This window comes from Dendrobates tinctorius, unplaced genomic scaffold (assembly GCF_039654945.1).
Source record: "Dendrobates tinctorius isolate UK_male_01 unplaced genomic scaffold, ASM3965494v1 ptg000075l, whole genome shotgun sequence".
Taxonomy (NCBI): domain Eukaryota; kingdom Metazoa; phylum Chordata; class Amphibia; order Anura; family Dendrobatidae; genus Dendrobates; species Dendrobates tinctorius.
In genome coordinates this window covers 57976410-58003277 of record NW_027361743.1, presented here as the reverse complement: position 1 = coordinate 58003277, position 26868 = coordinate 57976410, and the positions used below count along the sequence as shown (strand labels likewise).

At 44.2% G+C, this 26868-nt stretch overlaps 1 protein-coding gene across 1 annotated transcript in view; it reads right to left on the bottom strand.

Annotated features, from left to right (window-relative positions):
- The window catches only part of KPNA3 (karyopherin subunit alpha 3), a 114924-nt gene that overhangs the window by 69230 nt on the left and 18826 nt on the right, over window positions 1–26868 (bottom strand). Inside the window, exons 2-4 of the mRNA XM_073583331.1 lie at window positions 5806–5850; window positions 3006–3095; window positions 1687–1716 (exon numbers count right to left, since the gene is read on the bottom strand). Of these exons, the coding sequence (XP_073439432.1) occupies window positions 1687–1716; window positions 3006–3095; window positions 5806–5850 (165 nt within the window). The remainder of the gene's footprint in view (window positions 1–1686; window positions 1717–3005; window positions 3096–5805; window positions 5851–26868) is intronic.

The following is a 26868-nucleotide window of genomic DNA, read 5'->3' as shown; positions in this document are numbered from 1 at the left end:
AATTTGTCTTTTTTTTTTCTAAATGTTTTACTACTTTTTGAAAGAAAAAAAATTAAAGGGGGTTGTCCACTACTAGGATATCTCCTTCTTAAACTAAATGTTCGGCCTCGATAAAATAATAAAGCTTATACTCCTCTCCCGTGCCGTTCCCACGGTGTCGGCACTTGTGGTCCCGGGGATGTGACACGTGATGTCTGGTGTCCAATCAGCGCTGGCGTCTCTGTATCCGCCTTCGGACAAACTGAACACGAAGTCGTCCAAGACCAGCTGCAGCCCTGGATTCCTCAAGTTCAGTTCATACGAAGCTGGAGACAGTGATGGCAGCGCTGGCGTCACGTGTCAACATCGCATCACAGCACCAGGGAGAGCGAGTTCTGACACAGCTGTAATGGCGCCGGCACGGGAGACGAGTACAGGCTATTATTTTATCAGGGCTGAACATATGGTTTAAGAAGGAGTTGTCCTAATAGGGGACAACCCCTTTAAATCTTTTTCCTGGTCATCATTGTAAAAACCCTAGCTTTTCTCATGTCGTCTACAGAGATGCTTAAGGACTGTTTTTTTCTAGAACGTTTTTATTGATAACATTTCAGTGTATGAATGAATTTTTGATCATTTACTTTCTACTCAAATACTGGCCGTGTTTCTCATATTTTCTATTACAGCGTTCACCACTCAGGGTAAAAAAAAATAAAAAAATAATCTACTTTTATAGTACAGGTCATTACAAGCGCAGAGATACATTATTCTTTTTACAATACAAGGGGACTTGGATCTGTGTAGCCACTGTGGTGTGTCTATTTGCCATAGCAAACCATGGGCACACTGCGGACAAGCTGCAGGGTGCTGACAAAGGGAGTGTTCTCCCTCCGTCAAACTCCTCATGTAGTGGCAGTGACATAGTGAGGGTTTCAAGTGGTGGGATATTGGTCAGGCTCCAGGGTACATAGCAGCTCAGCAGTGAACAGCAGACTTCTCCTGGTGTGGATAGCAAGAGCACAACCTCTGTGCCGATGCCATCTCTGAGGCACAACTGTATGCCCGATTGTGGGAAATCATTTGCAATCTGCACACACAGTCCATGTCCATTTGCGGGAAGGGAATAAAGGGATATTCTGGGTATATCAAGCTATCACATATTTATAGTATGGATAGTAACTTCTAGATCAATGGGGGTCCAGTTGCCACCATTCAACAGAACTTGGGTCTTGCATCCAGTGTTTGAAAGGAGCGGTGGTCATGGATATGTGCTTACATCCGATTGGTGATAACTTGTTATAACTAGATTACGTCGGTAACCCTTCCTGATGTAGGATGTAATGGTGCAGTGAGAGGAGGGAGGAGCTCTGCTTTTTACGCCTCCCTCCTATCCACACAGGAGATGGCACTGCTACTGATGAGACTATGGATAAGAGAGAGGAGCTCTGCTTCTAGCTCCTCCCTCCTATTCACATAAAAAAAAAAATGAATGAAAAACTTCCATAATAACCACATGTGTGATTCCAGCCTTTATCATGTTCACATGTGGCAGATTTCAAATTCAGTCCATACATGTGATACAAGGAATGTTCTGCAAAACAAATCCACCCTGTGTGAACATTCCTTAAAAGTGAAAGTAAATTCGCTGACGGACAGGCAAAGCAAAGCCAAAGCAGGTTCCACATAAACTCAGATGCAGATACATACCTGTAGTATTGCTTCTAGTGTTACATTTTGCTGCAATGGAAGCAAAGTTATAGTTTAGTAGATTGCATGCTGACAGGAATAGGTTGTGCTTAAAGGGGTTTTCCGCATGATTTAAGTACATGAATGTGCCCCTGCTGTGTATGACCGGACATGGTCTGATCATACCACAGCTCATGGGCAGGGGAGGAAACTATACAGATAAGACAGCATGGGATCACGGCTGATTCTTTTTGTGAGACAAAACATTTCCCTGCCTTTTACCTCACAGGAAGAATCAGCTACAAACCCGTGCTGTCCTGTCTGTATCTTTTGCGTCCTCCCCTGCACAGAAGCTGTGGTTTGATTAGGCCATGTCCCTGTACAGTCAGACACGGCCATTACAAATCAGGGGCTCAGTTATAACATTAACTCAGCAAAGGGATTTTTATTTATTTATTTTTGAACACATTCAGTTGTGAAACTTATTTTTACTGCATTGTGAATTCAGCACTGCAGACAATAACAAGACACCACAGAGGACCAAGGCATGGTATGTTTTTTTATATAGCTGGCTTTTTATTTTTTGACTAGTGGATATTACTGATGAGCTATTCCTTTATTTTCAGCCATAAGCCAGCAATTACTAATGCTACATGAACCTCTAAAAACTTGTCCAATTTGCTTTTCTTCCAGAGGGTAATCTTATATATGATGGTGGCATAAACTACTCTTACGACACTGCAGCTCCCCTGGCAGTGCCTGGTTACATGGCATCAGTGATGATCTGTCGACAACATGTGACCACTGCCATCCATGACTTCACTGGTTCAGACAGCTTGCCTTCTAGAGCCAATGACTGGCTGCAGCGGGACTGCACTAGTGGTAGGTCTTGGAAAAACTAAACCAGCGGGGAACCAGGAGAGCTTTGGCATTTTGGCATTTCTAAGACTCGTGTGGTCAATGTGGGTGCTTCAATGGGTAAAAAACAAGGGTAAGGTTAATTGGATATTCTTATCTTATCCTCAGGACATGCACTAAACAAGACACACAGCTCTGACTTATCAAGAGAATGGAAGTCCCTGGAGGCAGCCGCTGCAACGGACTCAATAGGGAATGAATGGAGAGATGGCCACAAATGTCAGTCTATGGACATCACAGAATAGTAAACGTAATGCTGAGCCTGCTCCTGTAAGTCTTCTAGACTTGAATAGACTTCTTTTCACTTTCAAGATCACTGTAGATGAAGGCTATTGTGGCCATTTAGAGACTTTATAACAAAACATTACTCGAGGCTTCTCAGTCACCCTGGACCACACCGCAAGTGACAATGCAGTACATACTGATTTGAAATCTCCATCTACATCAGAATCTTCTAAGCTTTCTTCTTGGGGAACATTTCTCTTTTTCAAGAGGTGCTCGTCTCTTTTGTTCTGAAAGGGAAATACAACAAGAAAGTTCAGTAGAGGTTATGAAGTGGGAACAGACGGTGAGTATGGAGAGGAGTCAGGACATCAGGTGCAAGCGACAAACTCACAAGCAAGAAATAGAAAAGTTAGCTAGCCATGATGGAAAAAAAAAAATGGAAGAAATAACTGGTGTCAAGATGCTTCTCATGTTACAGTAGGATGTCTGAGCTGCATCATTACAATAAGTGTCTATAGACGCTGCCTAAGGCTGTGTGCATACGTTGCGTTTTTCCGCTGCGGAATCGCCGTGAAAATGAAAAACCCCCCGCATCCCATGGGATTCCGCAATGTTGTGCTAATGCTGCAGATTTTTCCACTGCGGAACCGCATAGCGGAAAAATCTGCATGCCCATTCTTTTTGTGGAATTGCGGCGATTCCGCACCCATAGGAATGCATTGATCCGCTTACTTTCATGTGCGGATGGTACCCAGGGCCTGGAGGAGAGGAGACTCTCCCTCCAGGCCCGGGGTACTATAATCCTGTAAAAAATAGAATAAAAATAAAAAATAGTGATATACTCACCCTCCAGCGACCACCGAAGTCCCTCCCGCCTCTCACCACGCTCCCGGCATCTTCCAGTCCCAGTAATGGTTTGCGCGGATGACCGAGATGACGTTGTGCTCTTGCGAGCGTGACATCATCTTGGGTCCCTCGCGCAAAGCATTACTGGGACCGGAAGATGTCGGGAGCATGGAGAGGAGATAGGGGGCCGTCGGAGAGAATAACAATATTTTTAATTTTTTTAATTATTTTAACATCCTACGTATCACATTCCAAGCGATGCTAATCGCTTGGAATGCGCAAGCGAAAAACGCTTGCAAAACGCTTGTTTTCCACGGGAAAAACGCACACGAATTCGCATGCGTTTTACCCATAGTGGGAGTGTGGAAATGTTGCTGAAATTTCCGCAGCATTTCTGCAACGTGGGCACATAGCCTAAATGACGCACTTTTAGGTCATGAATTAGAGAGCAACAGATGTGATCTAAAAGGTATACATTTCTGGGCACCTTTTAGCCAAATTCCCTTTTCCACTCTCTCCCCAAAAATGGTATTTACCTACAGAGAGTCAGAATCTGCAAGTAAACTCCTTCTGCAGCAGCAGGGAGAAACTTAAGTTATATTCTCCCAGCAACCACTCACTTCCAGTCATCAGGGTGGTGCAGGGAGCGATTATGGTCACCACCCGCCACACAGTGAGCGCGCTGTTATCACACCCCTAAAAAAATTGAATGGCAGCAGGGCATGTGAAAGTCAGAAGCGAGATCTTGATCACAGCACATTTACTGTGAGGCAAGCCACTGAATGGGGAATGTAACATTTCATTTTCTCCCTACTGTTCTTCCATGAACCCTTGAATATGTTTTAAATGATGTTTACCTGCAGATCATCATTATACCCGCAGTTGTTTCTTTTTCGCTGACAGGTTCCCTCCAAGCACTGTGTACTAACAACTTGTGACATGCATGTAATTTTTCACAAGACAAGTGGAGAAAAAACACCTGCTAAAAGATTTAATGCATGTCAAAGGGGTATTTTAGTCATAGAATCATAGAATCGTAGAGTTGGAAGGGACCTCCTGGGCCATCTGGTCCAACCCCCTGCTCAAAGCAGGATTCGCTAAATCATCCCAGTTAGATGTCTGTCCAGCCTCTGTTTGAAGACTTCCATTGAAAGAGAACTCACCACTTCTCGTGGCAGCCTGTTCCACTCATTGATCACTCTAACTGTCAAAAAGTTTTTTCTAATATCTAATCTGTGTCTCCTCCCATTCAGCTTCATCCCATTGCTTCTAGTCTTTCCTTTTGCAAATGAGAATAAAGTTGATCCTTCTAGTCTCAAGGGGATGGCATATTGCTAAGAATAAGTGATCACTTTATGATCGGTGGGGGTCTGACCAACTGGGACCTCCCTCCACTGTTCTTGTACAATTCAAGTTAAAGATGTGGCTGCATTTCCAGCATCAGTGGTGGTCCCTGAACTTGGACTGACTAACGTAATGCCAAGTCCTAATAAAATACCATTATTTTATATGTATGTTGTACAAAAAAAACAAAAAAAAACCACAATGATGGACTTCACTAAGTGTAAGATGCAGAAAGGCAGAAAGGGCCGTTTCACAACATCGATTCCCATGGGCATTATGCAATGGTCAAGATCCCCAGGACTAGATGCAAAACTACCAGACCCCATCTCCCACAATACTGCAGGGATGCCATGTATGATTCACTACGCTTCCCAATACAATTGAAAGGTTTGCTGCTTCAATAGCTATGAACGTGTTACTAACATATTCTATGGGTCCATTTAGACAAGCTGATCTAGGCCATTAAATGTCCAAGTGACTGAAGGTGATCAGTGTTCAATCATTGACCTTTTAACATAATCCAACAAGTGATAGGACACAGGATCACTAATCCTATCATTCTGCCCCATACAGTATCGGGTTATCGGCAGCATGTCGCATTTACATTGGGCGGTGTGCTGCTGATAAAGATGATCTTAATGCCAAGGTGATATCCAAGCCTCTTTAGATGGGCTGACAGCCAGGAACGAGCAGTCTTACATGCCCTCAATTTGCAGATTGGCACATCTAAACGGTATATAAGCTTTTCTTGGCGATAGGACTAATTTACGCTGCAAAAATCACCATCAAATTATATAATTCTATTACCTTTCGTAGCTCTATGGTCACTTCATTTCTGTGTCTTCTCATAGTCTAAAAAATACAAAGAGTGTGTTAAAATTAAAAACAAAACAAGAAGTTTACAAAACACAGACAGCCCCATGGGGAATAGGTGCCCTCCTAGATTATTGTTGTACCAAGTAATACTGGCCCTGGCCTTCTTGAAGTCCAGGAATCGATATGTGGCCCAGGCGATGATTGCCACACTCATTCCTGCATGTCCCGGATTACCTGACTGCCAGTAATTCCACATTTACACCAACGCTATTTTTAAAAGCTGCAGGACCATATAGGAATTATACAGCAGTTCTGTACATGTAGGATTCGGAGCCACAAATATTCAGGATGCAATACTCTCACGTTTCCTTAATGTGAGCTCTCCATAGTAAATATGAGATAGCCAAAGGAAAAGCTGAAGTTGGTACGATGCCACTAGTCAGATGTACGGGCGGTGCCAGAGCCAAACCCTGGACGCATACAGCTCTGGATTTTGACTCGTCATCTAACCAAGGTGACTCATGTATCAGTCACCAAGTCCTAATGCAGCTCAGATTTGAGAAAAGCATGCTATTCCATAATTCAGCAGGACGCGTCACTCTTGGCAGCGGAGCTTCTCTAAGATGACAGTGCGTCCATACCATTTCCTCTGAGATGTGCCTGACATTTAAAGGAACAAGAATAGCTGTGGTTCTCAGAATGATCGCTACCCTAACACCAACGGCCCACTCGTATACATAAGATTACATGGCTCCATAATGAATGGGTTTATCACCTTATTAACCTTCGTTATACCATGGACAATTTTTAGCTGCCTGATCAATCCCGAGGACCCTCACACAAGGAAAAGGATTGTGTTTTGATAATTTTACATGTTCAATCCTTCATTTGAGTAGCTCTCATTGGAATAGATGGCATACTTCACTGAGTGTCCAGACCTTATAGTGGGGTTAGAGAAGAAAGATGGCGATGGATGAGCTCATGTGTACAGGCTAGCCAAGGACCACGAAGATAGGAAATTTAAGCTCTTATTTCTTTAATCCGACGAGGATGACATCTCAGACTTATTTGAAAGTCACATCTCAGACTTATTTGAAAGTCATGAAGTGGTTGTCAAACAGTAAAGTTGAAAGAAAAAAAAAAAAAAAGTTTACCTACCTTACAGGACAAGATTGATCAAAAAAGAATTCATGGCATCACGCTTTCCCCGTACCAGAAGTCCGCTTCCTCGGAGTAACCCTTGACTCTGCCCTGTCTTTCAAACCGCACATCCAAGCTCTTTCCACCTCCTGTCGCCTCCAGCTCAAAAATATCTTCAGAATCCGTCCTTTCCTCAACCCTCAATTTACTAAAATGCTTGTGCACGCCCTCATCATCTCCTGCCTTGACTACTGAAACATCCTCTTCTGTGGCCTCCCTAACACTCTCGCACCTCTCCAGTCCATCCTTAACTCTGCTGCCCGACTAATTCATCTCTCTCCTCGCTACTCCCCTCTGCAAATCTCTTCACTGGTTCCCATTCCCACAGCGTATCCAGTTCAAATTACTAATACTGACCTACAAGGCCATCTATAACCTGTCTCCCCCATATGTCTCTGAACTAATCAACCGATATCTTCCTTCACATAATCTCCGATCCTCCCAAGACCTTCTCTCTTCCACACTTATTCGCTCCTCACCTAATCACCTCCAAGATTTCTCCCGAATATCCCCATCCTCTGGAATTCTGTGCCTCAATACCTCCGACTATCAACCACATTCGGATCCTTCAGACGGAACCTGAAAACCCACCTCTTCAAGAAAGCTTACAGCCTGCAATGACCCCGCTACCGCCTCACCAACGCCAGAGCTACTGCCTCACCAACACTGGAGCTGCCGCAACCCCCCCCAACCTACTGTCTCCTTTACCCACCATCCTGTAACATGCAAGCCCAAAAGGGCAGGGTCCTCTCCTCTGTATCAGTCTGTCATTATTAGTTTGTTTACTGTAAGTGATACCCATAATTTGTGTGTAATCCCTTCTCATGTACAGCACCATGGAATCAATGGTGGTATATAAATAATAATAATAGAGGAGACGGACAGTGCTGTGTATGAAGGGGGCAGGCTGACTGCTCATTCCAATAGCTAGGCCAGTCCTCTTAGGCTGGGTTCAAACGTAGCTTTTTTGTGTTTTCGTGGCGATTTTAAATCAGCTATTTTGCCGCGAAAACGCAAAAAAACAGCATCCCATGCAATCCTATGGGATTCCGCAATGCTGTGCTAATGCTGCGGATTTTCCCGCGGCGTAATCGCATTGTGTAAAATACGCAGCATGCTCATTAATTTTGCAGAATTGCGGCGATCCCGCACCCATAGGATTGCAGTGTTCCGCTTACTTCCCACATGTGGCTGTGCCCACCATGCGAAAAAGTAAGCAGTAGGGCTGTGGAGTCGGTAAGCCACAGTTGCGACTCCGACTCCTGGATTTTATCAGGCTCCGGCTCCTTCATAAATGGCCAATTCATAACAACAAATTTACTGTTGTAAAATATTAAACATCGTGCTTATTCAGTTTCTCACCATCATATAAGTAATCAGACCACTTAGAGCAAAAACTACATTTATTAGAATACAATTAGAATATAGCAAATAACTTTTATAAACTTTTCTAAACTGTAAGTAAATATGCAATAAACACTTTTATGCAGTTAATAAGAAGAAATCTATAAATTTGTCCTCAGAAAAAGTATTGCCTCTGTCAGATCCTCCTTCATGGATGCCCTCAAATCTGATCTAATTATTTTGAGAGCAGAGAACAACCTCTCTACACTAACTTGTGTTGGTGGCAAAGCAGTAACCAGTCGGGCAACATCTCTGACAATGTCAGGATACAGAGGAATCGCTTGTTGCACTGTTATTTTTGATGAACGGTCAAATTTCTCAATTTCTTTTAGTGCACATGAAAAATTCTGCTGAAATGTACTGGCTGTGTTCCTTGATGGGGATGACTCTTCTTCTATGCGGGAACGCTTTGCACGGTCCTTGTGATCCAAATATTTTTCGAAATTAAATTCTTCATCAGTTGATGAGGGTGAAGATGTGGCAGGACGACCAAATTCTTCTTGTTCCTCCTGACTGTTCTGCAACCCTTTCATCCTTACTGCTATTTCAAACAGAGCTTCTTTTCCTTTACTTAGCTGTTGATCATCTAGAAGAATCCGATGCATTGGGTCTACATAAACAGCTGCCAAAAGAATGTTATTTTGTAATAGTAGCTCCTCTCTCCGTTTCAGTGATGTAGCAATGCCACTTGCAATTAACCCTCCTCTTTGGGACAGGCGAAACATCAGGTTCTTCCACTCCTTTAAGAAAATACCTGGAGTTAAGTCCTCTGCTTGTAATTTTTTAGTCACTGTAAATGGGTGCTCTAGCAATTTTTCCAGCTCAGTCCCCTGATTCCACTGACTTTCATTTAGCGTCAGTTGAGGGTTAGCCATGTCTACAAGAAAGGTTTTCAGTTCAACCAAGCGCTGAATCATTAAGTAAGTACTGCCCCATCGTGTGGCTTGATCAATAATTGCCCCTTTTCCAGCACGTCTCTTCAAAATTAAGTCAACTTTAGGGGTTCTGGCAACAGTAGCCAATTTTCTCACCTTGCCAATCAGTGCAGCAGCATGTCCTTCTTGCAGACTGTCTCTTATAGCCAGCTGTAGCGTATGCACAACACAGCGCATGTGATGAATGAAAGAACATATTGACAGTTTCAACAAGATCATCTAAACTATCATGTTGCTGTTCATCTGAAGCAACTTCAGTTTGCTCCTCAGTTACAATACTGTGTTCCTCTATTTCAAACATTTCTGTGTCTGTGGACCCAGAATGTTCTTCTAGCTGCTGGTCACCATCATTACTCTCATTCATTAGCTTAATAGTACTTATCATATTTGAAGCATTGTCAGTTACGACAGAACTTGCTCTTTTTTAAGTTCATAGTCTTGCAGAACCTTTTCCACCAAGACCTGGAGAAACTTACTGGTGTGATGAGCTTTGGTGTCTTTTACTGCCAATGTCTTGGTAACTATTTCATTTTTGTCACAAACAAATCGGACATTGATGGCAAAATAGTTCACTCTGTGACGTGTGCAGGCATCCATTTTAAGAAACAGAAAGCGTCCCTTGAGAGTTTTTTTAAGTTCTTCCTTTTGTTTAAAAGCTTCTTCGATTACTAATTTTCTAATACTCTCTCTCCAGAGAAACACCAAGCTTGCGGGCCATTTCCCCATTCAGACACACAAAAGCTGGTCGTGAAAATAATGAAATAGGCACACTATCCTTTACAACAAGCTCTATGATCTGTTTTTTAAATGTATCTACTGTCATTGTCACAGTAACTTTGTCACTGACAAAATATCTTGCAACTGATGGCTGCAAAGTTCTCTGCTCCTTTGTTTAGCTGGAAGAGCTGGGCACTGGTTCATTGGTTTGGATGCAGTCTTTCTCATCCACTGCTTTCAGTACTTCTGGATGAAAGCGCTGTAAATGTCTCTTTAGATTAGAAGCTCTGGTAGGAGCATTTTTTATCTTTGCCTGAATATGCACTCATCTTGGCTTCACAGCATTTGTTTTCGTCTGGATCATTTGTCATACACTGACAGACATAATGTTTTCTATCTTAAGTGATGGTGAAATGTTCAAATACTGCTGATTTAATGTGATGCTTCTTTGACATTCTCAGGTTTTTAATTCTGCATTCACAATCCAAATGACAATTGTTTTTCCTAAAAACAATTGTACAAAATTATTGCCAGGTCGTACAACTGATATAGTGGTCAGTAATACTGTTATTATTCCTCATGTACTCAGTTAACTGATGCAAAGTTTGTTGAAAGGATAATACTTCTTACAGTCTTCCTTTTCTGAGTAGCAGGCAGCTGTGAGATGCTTGGAAGATGCACACCTAGTATGATCTAGTCTAGAGGAGGAGCTTTACTACTAAGAATTTGCAACACATTTTCACTTTCAGTTTCATACATTGTAAGTAGGGGGGTTGGGGCAGCATGAGGTTAACCAAGTATAAGATTAGATAAGGGCAGTGGAGAACAGTGACACACAAGAAGTAAGAAATGTCTCTATCTCCAGCAGAACTGCTTATCACTGTTGTTCATAGTTTGATAGAACATATATATTTGAGTAACATTTATAAAATTCATATGAAAGTTCAATTATGAAATATTAATACATTTTTTTAAAGCTGGAGTCTGAACATTTCTACCGACTCCGACCAAAACTAACTCCCGACTTCACGACTCCAACTCCACAGCCCTGGTAAGCAGAACATTTGCGGATGGTACTCACGATCCGGAGGAGAGGAGACTGTCCTCCCGGCTGTGGGCACCATACCCCTGTAAAAACTAGAATTAAAATAAAAAATATTGTTATTCTCACCTTCCGACGGCCGGCGATCTTCTTCCTGCCTCTTTCCACGCTCCCGTCATCTTCCAGTCCCAGTAATCCTTTGCGAGAATGACCGCGATGACGTCGCGGTCTCGCGGGAGCGCGACGTCTCGCTGTCATTCGCGCAAAGGATTACTGGGACCGGAAGATGCCGGGAGCGTGGAGAGAGGCAGGAAGGCTGCGCGGGACGTCGGAAGGTGAGAATAACAATATTTTATTGTTTTTTACATCCTATCTTTTACTACTGATGCTGCATAGGCAGCATCAGTAGTAAAAAGTTGGTCACACTCTTCAAACCCTGTTTGACAAGTGTGACCAACCTGTCAATCAGTTCTCCAAGCGATGCTCCAGATCGCTTGGAAAACGCTAGCATTCTGCAAGCTAATTACGCTTGCAAATCGCTAGTTTTTCCGCGGGAATTTAAAATGCGTTTTTCCCACGGAACGGAAATCCGTAACTCTCGCGGTAACTTCTGCGGGAATTCCGCTACATGTGAACTTAGCCTTAGTCTACATGTTCTCCCTAAGAAGGGGGCTTGTTTAGCTATTCACAAACAGCCCTGATGTGTCAGCACTCCTATGTTCAGCACAGAGCAGGAAACAGATTTGCCAAGCGTATAAGTGAAACCGGGACATTAGAGGAGCTTTGCTTCTATAAGTGCATTAGTAAGGCATATCCTATAAAGATTTCTGGCCAAGTTTCATACGGGCAGACCGGACAGTAGCCTAGTACTCAAGCTGCCATGCGCCAGCCACCATCTCTATAACCATTTATTGGCTGATCACTGTACACGTCTGCCCTGAAAACAGGCTGGATTACAGGAGCTAGCAGCTCCATTAACTCAACAGGGACATAGTGTTGGTCACCATTCTTTATAGTTTTCATGAAGGTCTCAGTGCAATGACCTCTCTCTTTGAAGATCATAAAAATCACCTAAAAAGTTACTGATTTATGTCACAGCGCCAAACATCCCTATGTCACAAACATCCCATTGCACACTTACAGGAACGCTGAGGTCCCTGTGTGAGGCCAGAAGAATGCAAGGAATGTATGGAGCATGTGCTCATTTGGAGGCTGAGAGTCTGACATTCACGCTCCTGCACTGTCACCGAATAATCCAACACAGAGACATAAGAACATTCCAGTCGGGATTCATCCTGACAAAGGAAGCAAAGAACGGAGATGTTGGAAGCTCCTTGCATGATATTTCCAGGCCCAAAGATAGAATTCTCCATGGGAGGACTCATTGAGACATTTCATTCAGACATCACTCAAACTTTAATCCACAGAATAAGAGAAACTAATCTGAAAGGGTCACTCTAGTGCCTAAAAATGATTACCGATCCACTGGATGTGATAATTCTTAAAACTGGGAGACTTAAAAGGGAATCTGTCAGCAGGATTTTACCAAGCTATACGTCCATGTAGCTCTTTCAAAGACAAGTCCAGCAATACCTTTATATGGCCGGTCAGTTCCCATGTTACTGAGAAATCAGCATTTGACTTCATATGCAAATGAGAGCTATGGTAGATCTGAAGCCTGTCACACCAGTTCTACGCCTTGCCCAGTGCTGCCTCCTCCTGTTTGACTGTCCATTTGCCTGAATTCACATGGAACAGAGGCTGTCAGTCAAGTAAGAGGTGGCACGCTGGGGTGACAGGCTTCACATCTACAAATAGCTCTTCAGGCTCATTTGCATATCAATTCAAATGTGGATTTCTTAGTAACAGATGAAATGGACATATTTAAAGTTATTGCTGGACTAGTATTTGAAAAGGTAACCTGACAGGTCCGCCGTGCCCCAAGAACCATCGGCAGTTGTGTCTACATATGAGGGAAATAAGTATTTAATACACTGCTGATTTTGCAAGTTTTCCCACCTACAAAGAATGGAGAGGTCTGTAATTTTTATTACAGGTACACCGCAACTGCGAGACAGAATCTTAAAAAAATTCAGAAAATCACATTGTATGATTTTTACATAAATAATTGGCATTTGATTGCATGAAATAAGTATATGATAGAATAGAAAAACAGAACTTAATATTTGGTACAGAAACCTTTGTTTGCAATTACAGAGGTCAGATGTTTCCTGTAGTTCTTGACCAAGTTTGCACACACTACAGCAGGGATTCTGGCCCACTCCTCCATACAGATCTTCTCCAGATCTTTCAAAGCTGTTGCTGGCCAACATCAAGTCATCTCTCTCCAAAGATTTTCTATTGGGTTCAGGTCTGGAAACTGGCAAGGCCACTCCAGGACCTTGAAATGCTTCTTACGGATCCCACTCCTTAGTTGCCCTAGCTGTGTGTTTCGGGTCATTGTCATGCTGGAAGACCCAGTCACAACCTATCTTTAAAGCTCTTATTGAGGGAAGGAGGTCGTTGGCCAAAATCTCAAGATACACAACCCCATTCATCCTCCCTTGGATACGGTGCAGTCGTCCTGTCACTTTTGCAGAAAAGCACCCCCAAAGTATGATGTTTTACCCTTCGACATGACAGCACCCACTGGAGGTATCGGATCCGCCCCATTTGGAACAGGAAACCCTACAGAAAGATAAAAGGGGGAGGTCCTCAGTTTTGGTTTCCTGTTCCCAGGGAACCTCAGGATAATCCTTCAGGAAGACATACCTGGATTTGCACGCCGCCTGCGCGGTGTCCATGAGAACGGCAGGGGCTGTGATCCGGAGGCAGCGTCGGGGGAGACTCCATTAGACGGCTCCCCCCTCGTCTGATGGCTAAGAGGTGATGACCGGGTCCGGGAGAGGCCGCCCGGTCTCCCCTAGGAGCACGCCAGGGGGCACCAAGAGAGCAGGAGCCGCCGCTACAGAGAGCGGTAAGTGCGCCAGTGGCGCAAAGAAGAGAAAGTAATAAAAAAAAAGGGAGGCAGCAGTGGCGGCAGCGTGGGGAGAAGCGCGGGCCGCATACAGGAACGGTGGCGCGGTAGCCGGCCGGCGCAGGGGCTCCTGAGCCCCGGAAGTAATGAGTGAACTTCCGGGGCAGGATGGCTGAGGAGCGCGATGGCGCATGTGCGGTGAACCCGGGGGAGGAGCGACTTACGCCGCAGCTTAGCGGCAGGAGGCCATGTCATCCCCAACAGATGTGCACGCTCCAGCAGGAGACTCTGCGGGGGCAGCTCCTCCAGGGACCGCACTACTAGGACAGACACCGCCCGCAGGAGCGAGGTGGAGGAATCAAGACCTAGGACAGGATCCCAGCCATCTGACCCGGTAATAAAAGCTTCACTGGGTGAGTGTGCAATGTATGTACTCTGCCTATTAAGCTGACCTCTCCAGTAGGGGGTAGGTTAAATTTTTTTTTATTCAAAATGGGAACAAATAACTTCAAGCCCATGGATCCTAAGTATAATTAAAGAGGGAATGAAAATAGAATTCCTTCAAATCCCTTATGATTTCTTTATCATAACCCGCCTCAACTCTATAGTTCAACAAAAGGACCTCGAAGAAGAAATTTGGAGCCTACTATCCAAGGGGGTTTTAGTAGAGGTCCCAGAGGAACAGGAAGGTAGAGGATTCTATTCTCCTTTATTTTTAATTTCAAAACCAGATGGTACGTTTAGGACAATTATAAATTTAAGGAAGCTTAATACGTTTATAAAAAATTATAAGTTTAAGATGGAATCAGATCCACCATAAAGCTTCTCTTTCCAAACTGTGTAATGGCGGGGATTGACTTGAAGGATGCTTACTATCATCTTCCTATTCATGATGGATACCAAAAGGTACCTAAGGGTCGCGGTGGTATTCGAAGGCAAGATCCATCATTTTCAGTATACGGCCATGCCTTTCGGCCTCTCTATGGCGCCAAGAATCTTCACCAAGGTGATGGCAGAGGTGATGGCCTATCTTCGTCAGAAGGACACTTTAATCGTGCCTTACCTAGATGACTTCCTAATTATCGGGAACTCGGTCACCCAGTGTACCAGATGTGTGGCTGACGCGATCTCATCTTTGCAATATCTAGGCTGGATCATTAACGTCCAGAAGTCCAGACTTGTTCCACTTTCCCTGCAGATGTTCTTAGGGTTCCAGTTAGACTCCACAACCCAGAGATGTCTACTCCCTCAGGTAAAGATTACACTCACAAAAGAGAAAGTGGAGGCAGCCATAAGTAGACCACGCATGTCTGAGAGGGGCAATGTCACTATTGGGGTCGCTCAATTCTTGTGCCCCTGCAGTCTGGTGGGCCCATTATCATATCCAAACGCTACAGCATCAGATCCTCCAGGAGGACAGGCGACAAGGTGGTGACCTCGAGAGCAAGATAACCTTATCACAGGAGGTCTTGACTTCTCTAGAATGGTGGATAGATGATAACCATCTATCCTCAGGAGTCCCATGGGTTATAGTACCATCTTGTATCCTAACCACTGACGCTAGCCCCCACGGCTGGGGAGCCCATATGGGGAATAGCTTTGGTCAAGGAAGGTGGAAGAGATGAAGGGGGCTATTCGTCTAATTTAAAAGAGCTGACGGCAGTATATTATGCTCTACACCATTTTCTTCCACAGCTCCAACAGAAACATGTCAGGATCTTGTCGGACAACACCACTACAGTGGCCTACATAAACAGACAGGGAGGTACTCGATCAGAGATGCTGATGTCTTCTGCGGCAAGAATCTTAAACTTAGCCGAAAGTTATTTGTTGTCCCTCTCGGCCCTTCATATCAGGGGAGAGAACAACCAAGAGGCAGACTTCTTAAGCCGACACACACTTCGGCAGGGGGAGTGGTGCCTCAATCTCCGAGTCTTCAAGGACATAGTAGCTTTATGGGGGCAACCTCAAGTGGACCTCTTTGCCTAGAAAGAAAACAGACAGATAAAAGTATTTGATTCCCTGTCTCCGTCAGATCACCCAGACATATTGGATGCCCTCCAGGCCTCATGGAAATTCAACCTGGCATACGCCTTCCCTCCGATAATTCTCCTGCCACTGGTCATCCGGAAGATCAGAGAGGACAAGGCGAGAGTAATTTTGATAGCTCCATTCTGGCCTAAGAGACCGTGGTTCTCATGGCTACGAATTATGTCGGTGACTGATCCTTGGGTCCTCCCTTCGATTCCCAACCTACTCTCCCCAAGGCCCTTTTTCCCACCCCCCAAGTGGACAGCTTACACTTGACGGCGTGGAATTTGAAAGGCAGCTACTAAGATCAAGAGGCTTTTCTGAAACACTAATTACTACACTCCTGCAGAGCAGGAAGCAGTCCACTACCCAGATTTATACAAGGATTTGGAAAAAATTCCTGCAGTTTCATACAGCGCCTCATACCACAGAAGTCCCTATCTTAGAATTTCTACAGAGAGGGAAGGACTTGGGCCTGGCAGTAAACACACTGAAAGTCCAGGTGTCCGCATTAGGGGCACTGTACGGCCATAATATAGCGGGGGGGGGGATAAGTGGATATCACGATTTATTACAGCCTGTGAACGGATAGCTCCCGTTGACATACCTGCAATCCCTGCATGGGACTTAAATCTGGTCTTAGACGCCCTGACGGAAGAAACCTTTGAGCCGATAGACACGATATCCCTCAAATGCTTGTCACTCAAGACGGCCCTCTTAGTAGCACTGACGTCTGCTAGGAGAGTGGGTGATATCCAGGCCCTATCCATAGACCCATCCTTTTTTCAGATATACCAAGATAGGTTAATATTAAAACCAGACCCCTCATACCTGCCTAAGGTATCAACAAAATTCCATAGATCTCAAAAGATACTTCTCCCGACCTTCTTTGGGGATCCCTCCACTCCAGAGGAGCGGAAATTCCACACCTTGGATGTTAGAAGAAATGTCCTAAAATATATTGAGAGGTCCAGAAGCTGGAGGCAGTGTAGGGCTCTGTTCATATCTTTTCAGGGCAGTAAAAAAAGGGTACGGAGTCACGAAGAGCACAATTTCCCGATGGATCAGGGATGCCATTCGCTTAGCCTACTCCGCGAAAAACGAAGATCCTCCGGAGAGCATCAGAGCACATTCCACCAGAGCAGTGGCAACCTCCTGGGCCGAGAGGGGAGACGTTCCAATTGAAACCATATGTAAGGCAGCAATTTGGTCAACCCGTTCTACCTTCTATAATCACTATAGACTTGACCTTTCATCAACTTCAAACCTAAGCTTTGGCAGGACTGTCCTTAGCACGGTGGTCCCACCCAGGTGATGGTCTCTGGAATCTCTCCAGTGGGTGCTGTCGTGGCGAAGGGCAAAAAGCCGGATTACTTACCGGTAATGCTCTTTTAATGAGTCCACGACCGCACCCGCTCACTTCCCTCCCTGCTAAAGATATCGATAATAAAGCGTATCTGCTAAAGATGAATAAGTAAAGTTTAGAAATGCAAAGACATTGCCTAACGCTTGGCGGTCCTTCTGGTACTCTGAAATGCAAAACTGAGGAGGAAAGGCGGACCGCCCCCTTTTAACTTTCTGTAGGGTTTCCTGTTCCAAATGGGTCGGATCTGATACCTCCAGTTGGTGCTGTCGTGGACTCATTAAAAGAGCATTACCGGTAAGTAATCCGGCTTTTTCCCCATCCATGCTTCATGGTTGGGATGGTGTTCTTGGGGTTGCACTCATCCCTTTTTTCCTCCAAACACGGCGAGTGGAGTTGATACTAAAAAGTTCTAGTTTAGTCTCATAACCACATGGCCTTCTCCCATCCAGATGGTCATTCGATAATGTCTGTAAAGTGCTAAATAAGAGAATAAAATAGGCGAACTTCAAACAGGCCAGGACATGCTGATTTTAATCCACGACGGCGTAGTGTGTTACTAATGGTAATGTTTGAGACTGTGGTCTCAGATCTCTTCAGGTCATTGACCAAGTCCTCCCGTGTAGTTATGGGCCGATTCATGACCTTTCTCACGATCATCTAGCATGGAGCCCCATGCGGAGGAAGATTGACAGTCATCTGGTGTTTCTTCCATTTTCTGATAATTGTGCTAACAGTTGTTGCCTTCTCACCAAGCTCCTTGCCTATTGTCCTGTAGCCCATCCAGCCCTGTAGAGGTCTACAATTTTGTCAATAGTGTCCCTAGACAGAACTTAGGTCTTGGCCATGGTGGAAAGGTTGGAGTGTGATGGATTGTGTGGACAGGTGTCTTTTATACAGGTAACAAGTTCAAACATTACCCGTATAAATTGCACCTGAGTGCAGAGTAGGATAGCTTCTTCAATTAAAAAAAAAAAAAAAAAGAATTCCCAGAATTCCCACTGGTTGGTAGGTAATCAGAAACATATTTCATGCAATAAAATGCAATGTAATTATGTAAAAATCATACAATGTGATTTTTGTTTTTTTCTCTTTAAGATTCTGTCTCACAGTTGAAGTGTACCTACGATAATTACAGACCTCTCCATTCGTTGTAGGTGGGAAAACTTGAAAAATCAGCAGTGTATTAAACACTTATTTTCCTCACTGTATCTAAATTCATTCTCTAATAGTCTCTTTATTACATTAAACCAACATATCTTTAGAAAATGTATTTCTAAAGTCAGTTTATGATTTGTAAATGATGGCCTTTGACTAGTCGATGGGACGTTAGTGCCCTCAGATTAGTCGACCCAGTCAGCAGGTTATCATGCCCCTGCCGGTATGACACCTTGACTTACAAGCGCCAGCGCTACACAAACCTTGCGCATGCACTCGGCTTCTTTCCCTCACTACAATTATCCTCTGAAGCTAGGTGTATGTGTCCCGGCTTTACAGAGGCGTATTGTGCATGATCAGAAGTCTTCTGCACCTTCTGATCATGCACAATGAGCTTCTCTGAAGCTAGATCAACATAGTGAGGGAAAGAAGCGGCTCACATGCGCAAGGTGTGTACAGAGGTGGCGATGACGCCGACGCTTGTAAGTCATGCTGTTATGCCCACAGGGGCCTGATAACATGCTAATAACAGCTGACTAGTCTGGGGACACCAACGCCCCATTGACTAGTCAGCGGCTTTATTTACATATCATGAACAGACTTTAGAAATACTTTTTCTAAAGATCTGTTTATGTTTAATGTAATAAAGTGACTGTTAGGGAATTTAGATATGTAAACAACTGCTGGTAGTTGTGGAGGCACATGGGACCGGACAGGTTCCCTTCGAAGAAAAATCCAAAATACCCAACAACATAATTTTTTTTTAATTGAATCAGACCAATCAAGATAAAAACACAAAAAATGGAAATTGTGAAACAGAGAATAAACTTCAAATCTCACACCCAGGGTCAGGTCTTCATAAACAGCCTCAAAATACATACAAAATAGCTATAGTGGAATATATACACCTCTATACCTGTGTCTGCTGATGCTGAAATGTGAAGATACAGTGTCCATCTGTACACCTCAAAGCAGACAGGTACATAACAGAGCATGAATAAAGTGCATGTGCATAATGGATATAATAAATTGTAAACGTTTGCCAAAGTGATATTAGAGAAAGTAATAACATAAATCCAAGTGGGTAGAAGAAAATTAATAATGAAAAACCTGATAGCTAAATGGACGCAGGGGAGTAAGTCCCCGTCGCGCGTTTCGCATAGGCTTCTTCCAAGGGAAAACAAGGAATGGAATGAGGACCAGGACGCAAAACCATGCTGACATATTACATTTAAAGGGAATGTGCTAGCGGAATCAACCCTCCTAAGCCCTATATGGGCATATAGGTCATAGGAAAATGAATAAAATGATACTGTCAACATGTGCGATCCGATGATTCCAGAGAAATCCATGCATATGACCTCTTCCAGGATATGGAGATGATGTTGCATGGAAGATAACTCTGCCCTCAAAAGCTTACTTTATATAAAAGGAGGAGTTTCCAGTGTGAGACATGTAACAAACACAGAACACTAATAATTAACTTTGTCTTCTTGCAAGCACATTTACTGCAGTTCTCACAGCTCTGCAGAATTCTAATAATATTGCAGCCCTGTCTGCCTGGAAGCTGAGAGGAATCTGCAGATGTGGTCACGTAGGGCATGTGCACACGTGGAGTAAAATTTCGGCATCTCTTGGCAGGAAACACAGCTGCAAAAACCTGCGTCTTTGATTGATTTGAGTGAAGTCAATGGAGAAAAACCCAGGCAAAAAACGCACAGAGAAGTGATATGTGATTATTTTCTTCACCAAATCTGCAAGACAAAAATACTCAACATGTGAATGACACTTCAAGTTCCTCATTCACCTTGCTGGCATCAGGTTGTCACAAATCCATGCAAAACCCCCCCAATACAAATACGCACCAAATCTGCAATGTGTGCACATACCCTTAACACAGCTCTGCAGAGAGCGGAGGAGAACAGAGCGACCATCAAACAGGTAACTTCCCTTCATGTAAAATAATTTCTGGAGTCAGAGTTGTCTTCCAGGCAGTGTCCCCCCAGAGCCTGGAAGATGTCATTTACATAAAGAGTGATAAAAGATGATTTATCAACAACAAGGCATCGGATATGAGGCATACATGTATCACTCATCTGCAGGCTATAACCTGTATTCCCATATTAAGAGTTTAGATAGCTCAAATGTGGTGACAGACTCCCTGTAAGGGCAGCATACACATTATTAAAGGGAACCTGTCATGTCCTCAACGCAATTAACCCTGAGATGCAGGTTACAAGGGAACATAGCTGTATAGTCGCCTCACTGAAAGTGTAGCTTCCGGAGAAAATTAACGTCATACCTCCCGGGAGCCTCTGGCTTTCAGTCAAAGGCGAGTGCAGGGCGGCTAGGGTCACAGCTCACTACACAGTGAGCGTTGGCTGGAAGTATTCCCCAGCACTCTGACAGATCACTGTGCAGTAATTATCTACTGTTTATGGGGTCTCCTCACTCTCCCTCAGAAAAGTATGTTGGGGAGAGAAGTGCAGCATGAAGCATTCTTTTGTTAAAGGAATCAGCCGCTACTCCACTATTAACAACAAAACATTTGGACAATCTTCATTCCTATGGAGAAATGAGGAAAGCGTTATTGGCCAACAGCAGGCGTTTTGCCACCTTGATTTCCCCAGTTCCCCGACCGCGTAATGGCAGCCAGGAGGAGTTGAATAGGAAAGCCTGTTGCGCTCCATTGGACAAATGGAGAGGCGAATGATGTGCTCCAATATCATTATAGACAATGAAAGAAGCCACAGGGTGCACATGTAGTCAGGTGTTCAGTTTTTTTTTTTCTTCTGACCAGTTTCACAACCAGGGAAAAACTGAAGACATACGGTAAGTCCCTCTGGTGAATGGTGGAGGTCCAGTCAAATCTACACCATTCTAACATATATCACCTATTCATTTGATAAATGATCATTTTTGGAGCCTGAAATATTGCTTACATACACAGCAAACTATGGTAATAAATGAATTAGAAGCGTATTACCGAAAAGATCCCGCTAGCACATATGGAGAACAAGTCCTGCTAAAGAGAGGAAGCATTTGGTCATATTCACACCTAGCAATAGTAGTATGCATTCCAAAATTAGCGAGGCACAGAACAGCGTCCAGTCTTGAAATAGACATCCATATCAGTTTCCCTTATGAACTAACATCATAAATGCGAGAGGTTACTAATGACTTCCACAGACATTGGCCAAGTGAGAGGCATGAGATCAAGGCTAAATAATAGTTTTCTCCATGGTGCACAGCTTAGATTTACCTTCACCAGCGGGAACCGGAAGCACTTCAACGGCAAGTATGTGGGCATCCAAAATATAACTTGAATGCCAAAAGGCATCAAATATGGATACCCCTACACTACAACAGTTGGCATTATGGCTAGGGCTATATGATGAATTGGGTGCCGTGACATGTAGATCAGAATGTCGCATGGTGACATTGCAAGTAGTAATGAGGCACAAGAGGCCAAGGCTCCCACCAGGAACCTTCCTGGTATATACAGGAGCTTCTCACAAAACTAGAAAATCATAAAAAAGATAACTTATTTCAGTTCAATACAAAATGTGAAATTCATTTTATGGTTTGGGGAGCTATGTCATCTGCTGGTGTAGCTCCACTGTGTTTTATCAAGACCAAAGTCAGCGCAGCCGTCTACCAGCAAATTTTAGAGCACTTCATGCTTCCCTCTGCCGACAAGATTTTTGGAGATGGAAATACCTGGTTTACAAACAGTATCACTGTGCTTAATTGGCCAGCAAACTCACCTGATCTTAACCCCATAGAGAACCTACGGAGTATTGTCAAGAGGAAGATGAGAGACACCTGACCCCACAATGCAGACGAGCTGAATGCTGCTATCAAAGCAACCTGGGCTTCCATAACCCCTCAGCAGTGCCACAGGCTGATCGCCTCCATGCCACGCCGCATTCATGCAGTAATTGATGCCAAAGGAGTCCCAACCAAGTATTGAGTGCATTTACTGAACGTACATTTCAGTAGGCCAACATTTTGGATTTTAAAATCACTTTTCAAGCTGGTGTTATAAAGTATTCTAATTTACTGAGATAATGACTTTTGGTTTTTCATTGGCTGTAAGCCATAATCGTCAACATTAACAGAAATAAACACTTGAAATAGATCACTCTGTTTGGAATGACTCTATATAATATACGAGTTTCACTTTACGTATTGAAGAACTGAAATAAATTAACTTTTTGATGACATTCTAGTTTAGTGAGAAGCACCTGTACCTCCAATGTGTAGCATAAGAAAAATGTGAATAGACATATCATGCTGCACATCGTATGAACAGTCTTGGGGGTACTGTAACGTCACTGATTTGTGTAGGACACTTGTGTAGATTCTGAATGTACAATATTGGCGATACCTTCTTTTTAATTGCAGTTTTCTTGTCACAGCTACTTTGCTAAAAATGGGCAGACTTTTCCAGGTTGACTGAGAGTTCAGACGCTTTTACATTGATCCCTGTATGGTCTACTGATTTCTAATACTAAAAATAAGGCCAGGGCTCCCTGATACTGGCAGTGACTCACATGTGATGCCAGCATGCGGTCATGTTGACTCTGTCTTGACCTTTGTGTATCATCTTTTATTGGTTGGTGCCAAATTAATCTTCACGAAACATATTGACTCAGTTCACATTAGCAAATGGAAACTCTTAAGAGTACTAGGCTAATTAGATTTTCCTCTTCAAGGAAAGCATTGTAATCCAGGACATTAGTTAATTGCCTATGTAAATCTGAAATGTGCCCATGTCAGCAGAATAGAGTGGTGGAAGTTCACTAGACGGATGTATTATAAAGTTGTATTCAGGACTAAATGTGCATTTAATTGGCATGATTATGTTCAGGAACAAGCGGTCTTAGGATAGTCCCAATAATCATGCAGTCTAAAGGTACCGTTACATTTAGCGATGCACCACCAATCCCGACAACGATACGACCTGGTCAGGATCGCTGATGCATCGCTAAATGGTCGCTAGTGAGCTGCCAAACAGGAAGATCTCACCAGCGATGCAGCAGCGGTCGTTACTTACCTGTCAGACGGCAGCTCTGGTGACGACTTCCTCCCGCGTCCATGGAGTCGCTCGTCAGTGCCAACAGGAAGCAGACGACGAGAAATGGACTAGGACGATATCGCGCGATCAACGATATCCAGCGTGAGGCCGGGTCGGAGTTAAGTGTCACATGTAGCGAGATCGCTAGCAATATTGCGTCACAAAATCGGTGACGCGCTAGCGATCTCGCTATGTGTGAAGGGGGCTTAAAACAGACTGACGATCATCCTACAAAAGAGAAAATCGCCTGTTCATCAGCTGAAAAGATTTTGTGTGGTGCACAGAAGAGCAGCGTTTTCAGCAGTGCACCAGCCTGTGTAAACAGCAGGGCTGTGGAGTCGGAGTCGTGGAGTCGGAGCTCATTTTGGTGGAGTCGGAGTCGGTATAAAATGGACCGACTCCTAAAATATATAATAAATTGGGTACAGTAGTTCAATGCAGGATGTGCTGAATATTTTTTCATAGGAGTTTGGGAAAGTTATGAAATGTCCTATAAATGGCTGTTCTATTCCTGATCTAAGGCTACATTCACACACAGCGTTTTTCCTGTGTTTTTTGAGGATACGTTTTTCAGCTGCAAAAGCTGATCATCTTTTTAAAAAACTGCATCACCTGAAAGGTTTTTGAGCTCATAGATAATGTTTTCAATAGCAAAAGCAGATTAGAAGTCTGCTCTATCCATTTATCCATATCGTATCTGTACCAAAAAGAATGAAAACCGGGTAGTACACCAATATATATTCTGTTCTATCTAAATATCTTGATTATTGGATCATAAAAATGATTAAATGTCTGAGGTTCACATTGTACTACAATAAATTTTTCACTTAAATATAAGCAATATGTGTGGGAGTCGGAGTCGGTGTAAGGGAAATTGAGGAGTCGGAGTCGCAGGTTTGGCTTACCGACTCCACAGCCCTGGTAAACAGGACCTGAGCTAGAGAATATTGGTGCCTACGCTCACAGAACAAGCCATTACTGATTGTTCTGTGTGCATCAGGAGTGCGGGCTTGCCTGTGTGAACAGGCTATTAATCAAATAGCAAACCTGTAGCTGGTCAGAGGCCATTTAATGCCATCGACTGGCTACAGTAAATGTGCATACGTTGAGTCTTTGGTCAGTATTTTGCTTAACTATTTGTAAGCCAAAACCAGGAGAGAGGAACAATCAGAGGAAAAGTCTAACAGAAACAGGAGAGGGAGGACTGGGAGCTTGCATCGCATCCAAATGAAAACCACTTTGGGCTGAGTTCATTGATCCACAGGTGGGTGCATGAATACGCTGGTGAGCACAGCAGATGTCCACAAGAAGAAGAAAGTTCGTTCAGCACACCTGCATAAATGAAAAAAACTTTATTAGACTAATATGCCATATTAAAATGCAAAAAACACCTGACGCGTTTCCGGTGCACAAAGGCTATGACTAAGGGTGCCTTTGTGCACCGGAAACGTGTCAGGTGTTTTTTTGCATCTTAATATGGCATATTAGCCTAATAAAGTTTTTTTCATTTATGCCGGTGTGCTAAACGAACTTTCTTCTAACAGAAACACGTCACCACTTCTGGATTCATCACCCACTCCTGGTTTGGGCAACAAATACTGATAAAGAACTCACCAAATGCATCACACAAGGACCTCTAGGGCTAACAGAAAAAAAGGGGACAGAAATCAAAGGTTACAATCTCTAGAAGTAGAAGTCTAAAGGGCATGTCACACTAAAGGTACTGTCACACTTAGCGATGTACCAGCGATCCCGACCAGCGATATGACGCTGTCAGGATCGTTGGTACATCGCTAAGTGGTCGCTAGTGAGCTGCCACACAGGCAGATCTCACTAGCGACATCGCTGGGGACGGGGGTCGCTACTTACCTGCACACCAGGCGATCCTGCGTCCTCCCGCCCGACTCCACGCGTCGCTCGTCCTCACAGCAGGAAGCGCCGCAGGAAGCTGACTACGAGAAGCGGTCCTGAACGTTCTCGCGCGATCAGCGATAACCAGCGGGGGAGCGGGTCGCTGGTAAGTATCAGACACAGAGATATCGCTATCAATATCGCTATAACGTCACTAGTTATAGCGATATTGCTAGCGATATCTCTTAGTGTGACATGCCCTTAAGAGATATCGCTAGCAATATCGCTATAACTTGTGACGTTATAGCGATATTGCTAGCGATATTGCTATGTCTGATACTTACCTACAACCCGCTCCCCCGCTGGTTATCGCTGATCGCGCGAGAACGTCCTGGACCGTTTCTCGTCGTCAGCTTCCTGCGGTGACGACGAACGACGCGTGAAGCCGGGCCGGAGGACGCAGGATCGCCTAGTGTGACAGGTAAGTAGCGACCCCCGTCCCCAGCGATGTCGCTAGTGAGATCTGCCTGTGTGGCAGCTCACTAGCGACCACTTAGCGATGTACCAGCGATCCTGACCACGTCATATCGCTGGTCGGGATCGCTGGTGCATCGCTAAGTGTGACAGTACCCTAAGGGTATGTGCTCACGTAACAGTTTTTCGCGGTTTTACCAAATAAAACGTTTAAAAAAACGCTTAAACGAAGCATCCCATTCATTTTAATGAATTCCGCACTTTTTGTGCATATTGATGGGGGGTTTTTTCAGCGGAAAAAACGCAGCATGCTCATTAACCCCTTCACGACCTTTGACGCCACATAGGCGTCATGAAAAGTCGTGCCAAAACGACCCATGACGCGTCATGACTTTAAAGCCCCCCTGCGGGTCGGGTGACCTAGGTCACTGAAAGGTCACCCGACCCGCAGATACAGGGGGCTTTGTTCTTCACCACAGGGGGCGTGGCTTCACCCCCATGTGGCTACGATCGCTCTGATTGGCTGTTAAAAGTGAAACAGCCAATCAGAGCGATAGTAATATTTCATCAATGAAAATTGATGAAATATTACAATCCAGCCATGTCCGATGCTGCAGTAGCATCGGACATGGCTGGAGACCGTGATCCGACCCCCCCCCCCCCCCCCAATCGACTCACGGGGCCGATCGGCCCCGATACCGACTGACGGCGGCAATGTGCCACCGCCGTCATCATCAGCTCCCCTCCCCCTTCCGACCCCCCCCGGTACCTCCGATGTCCCTCTCTGCCTCCCGGTGTCCCGCAGTCCTGCTTCATGGGCGC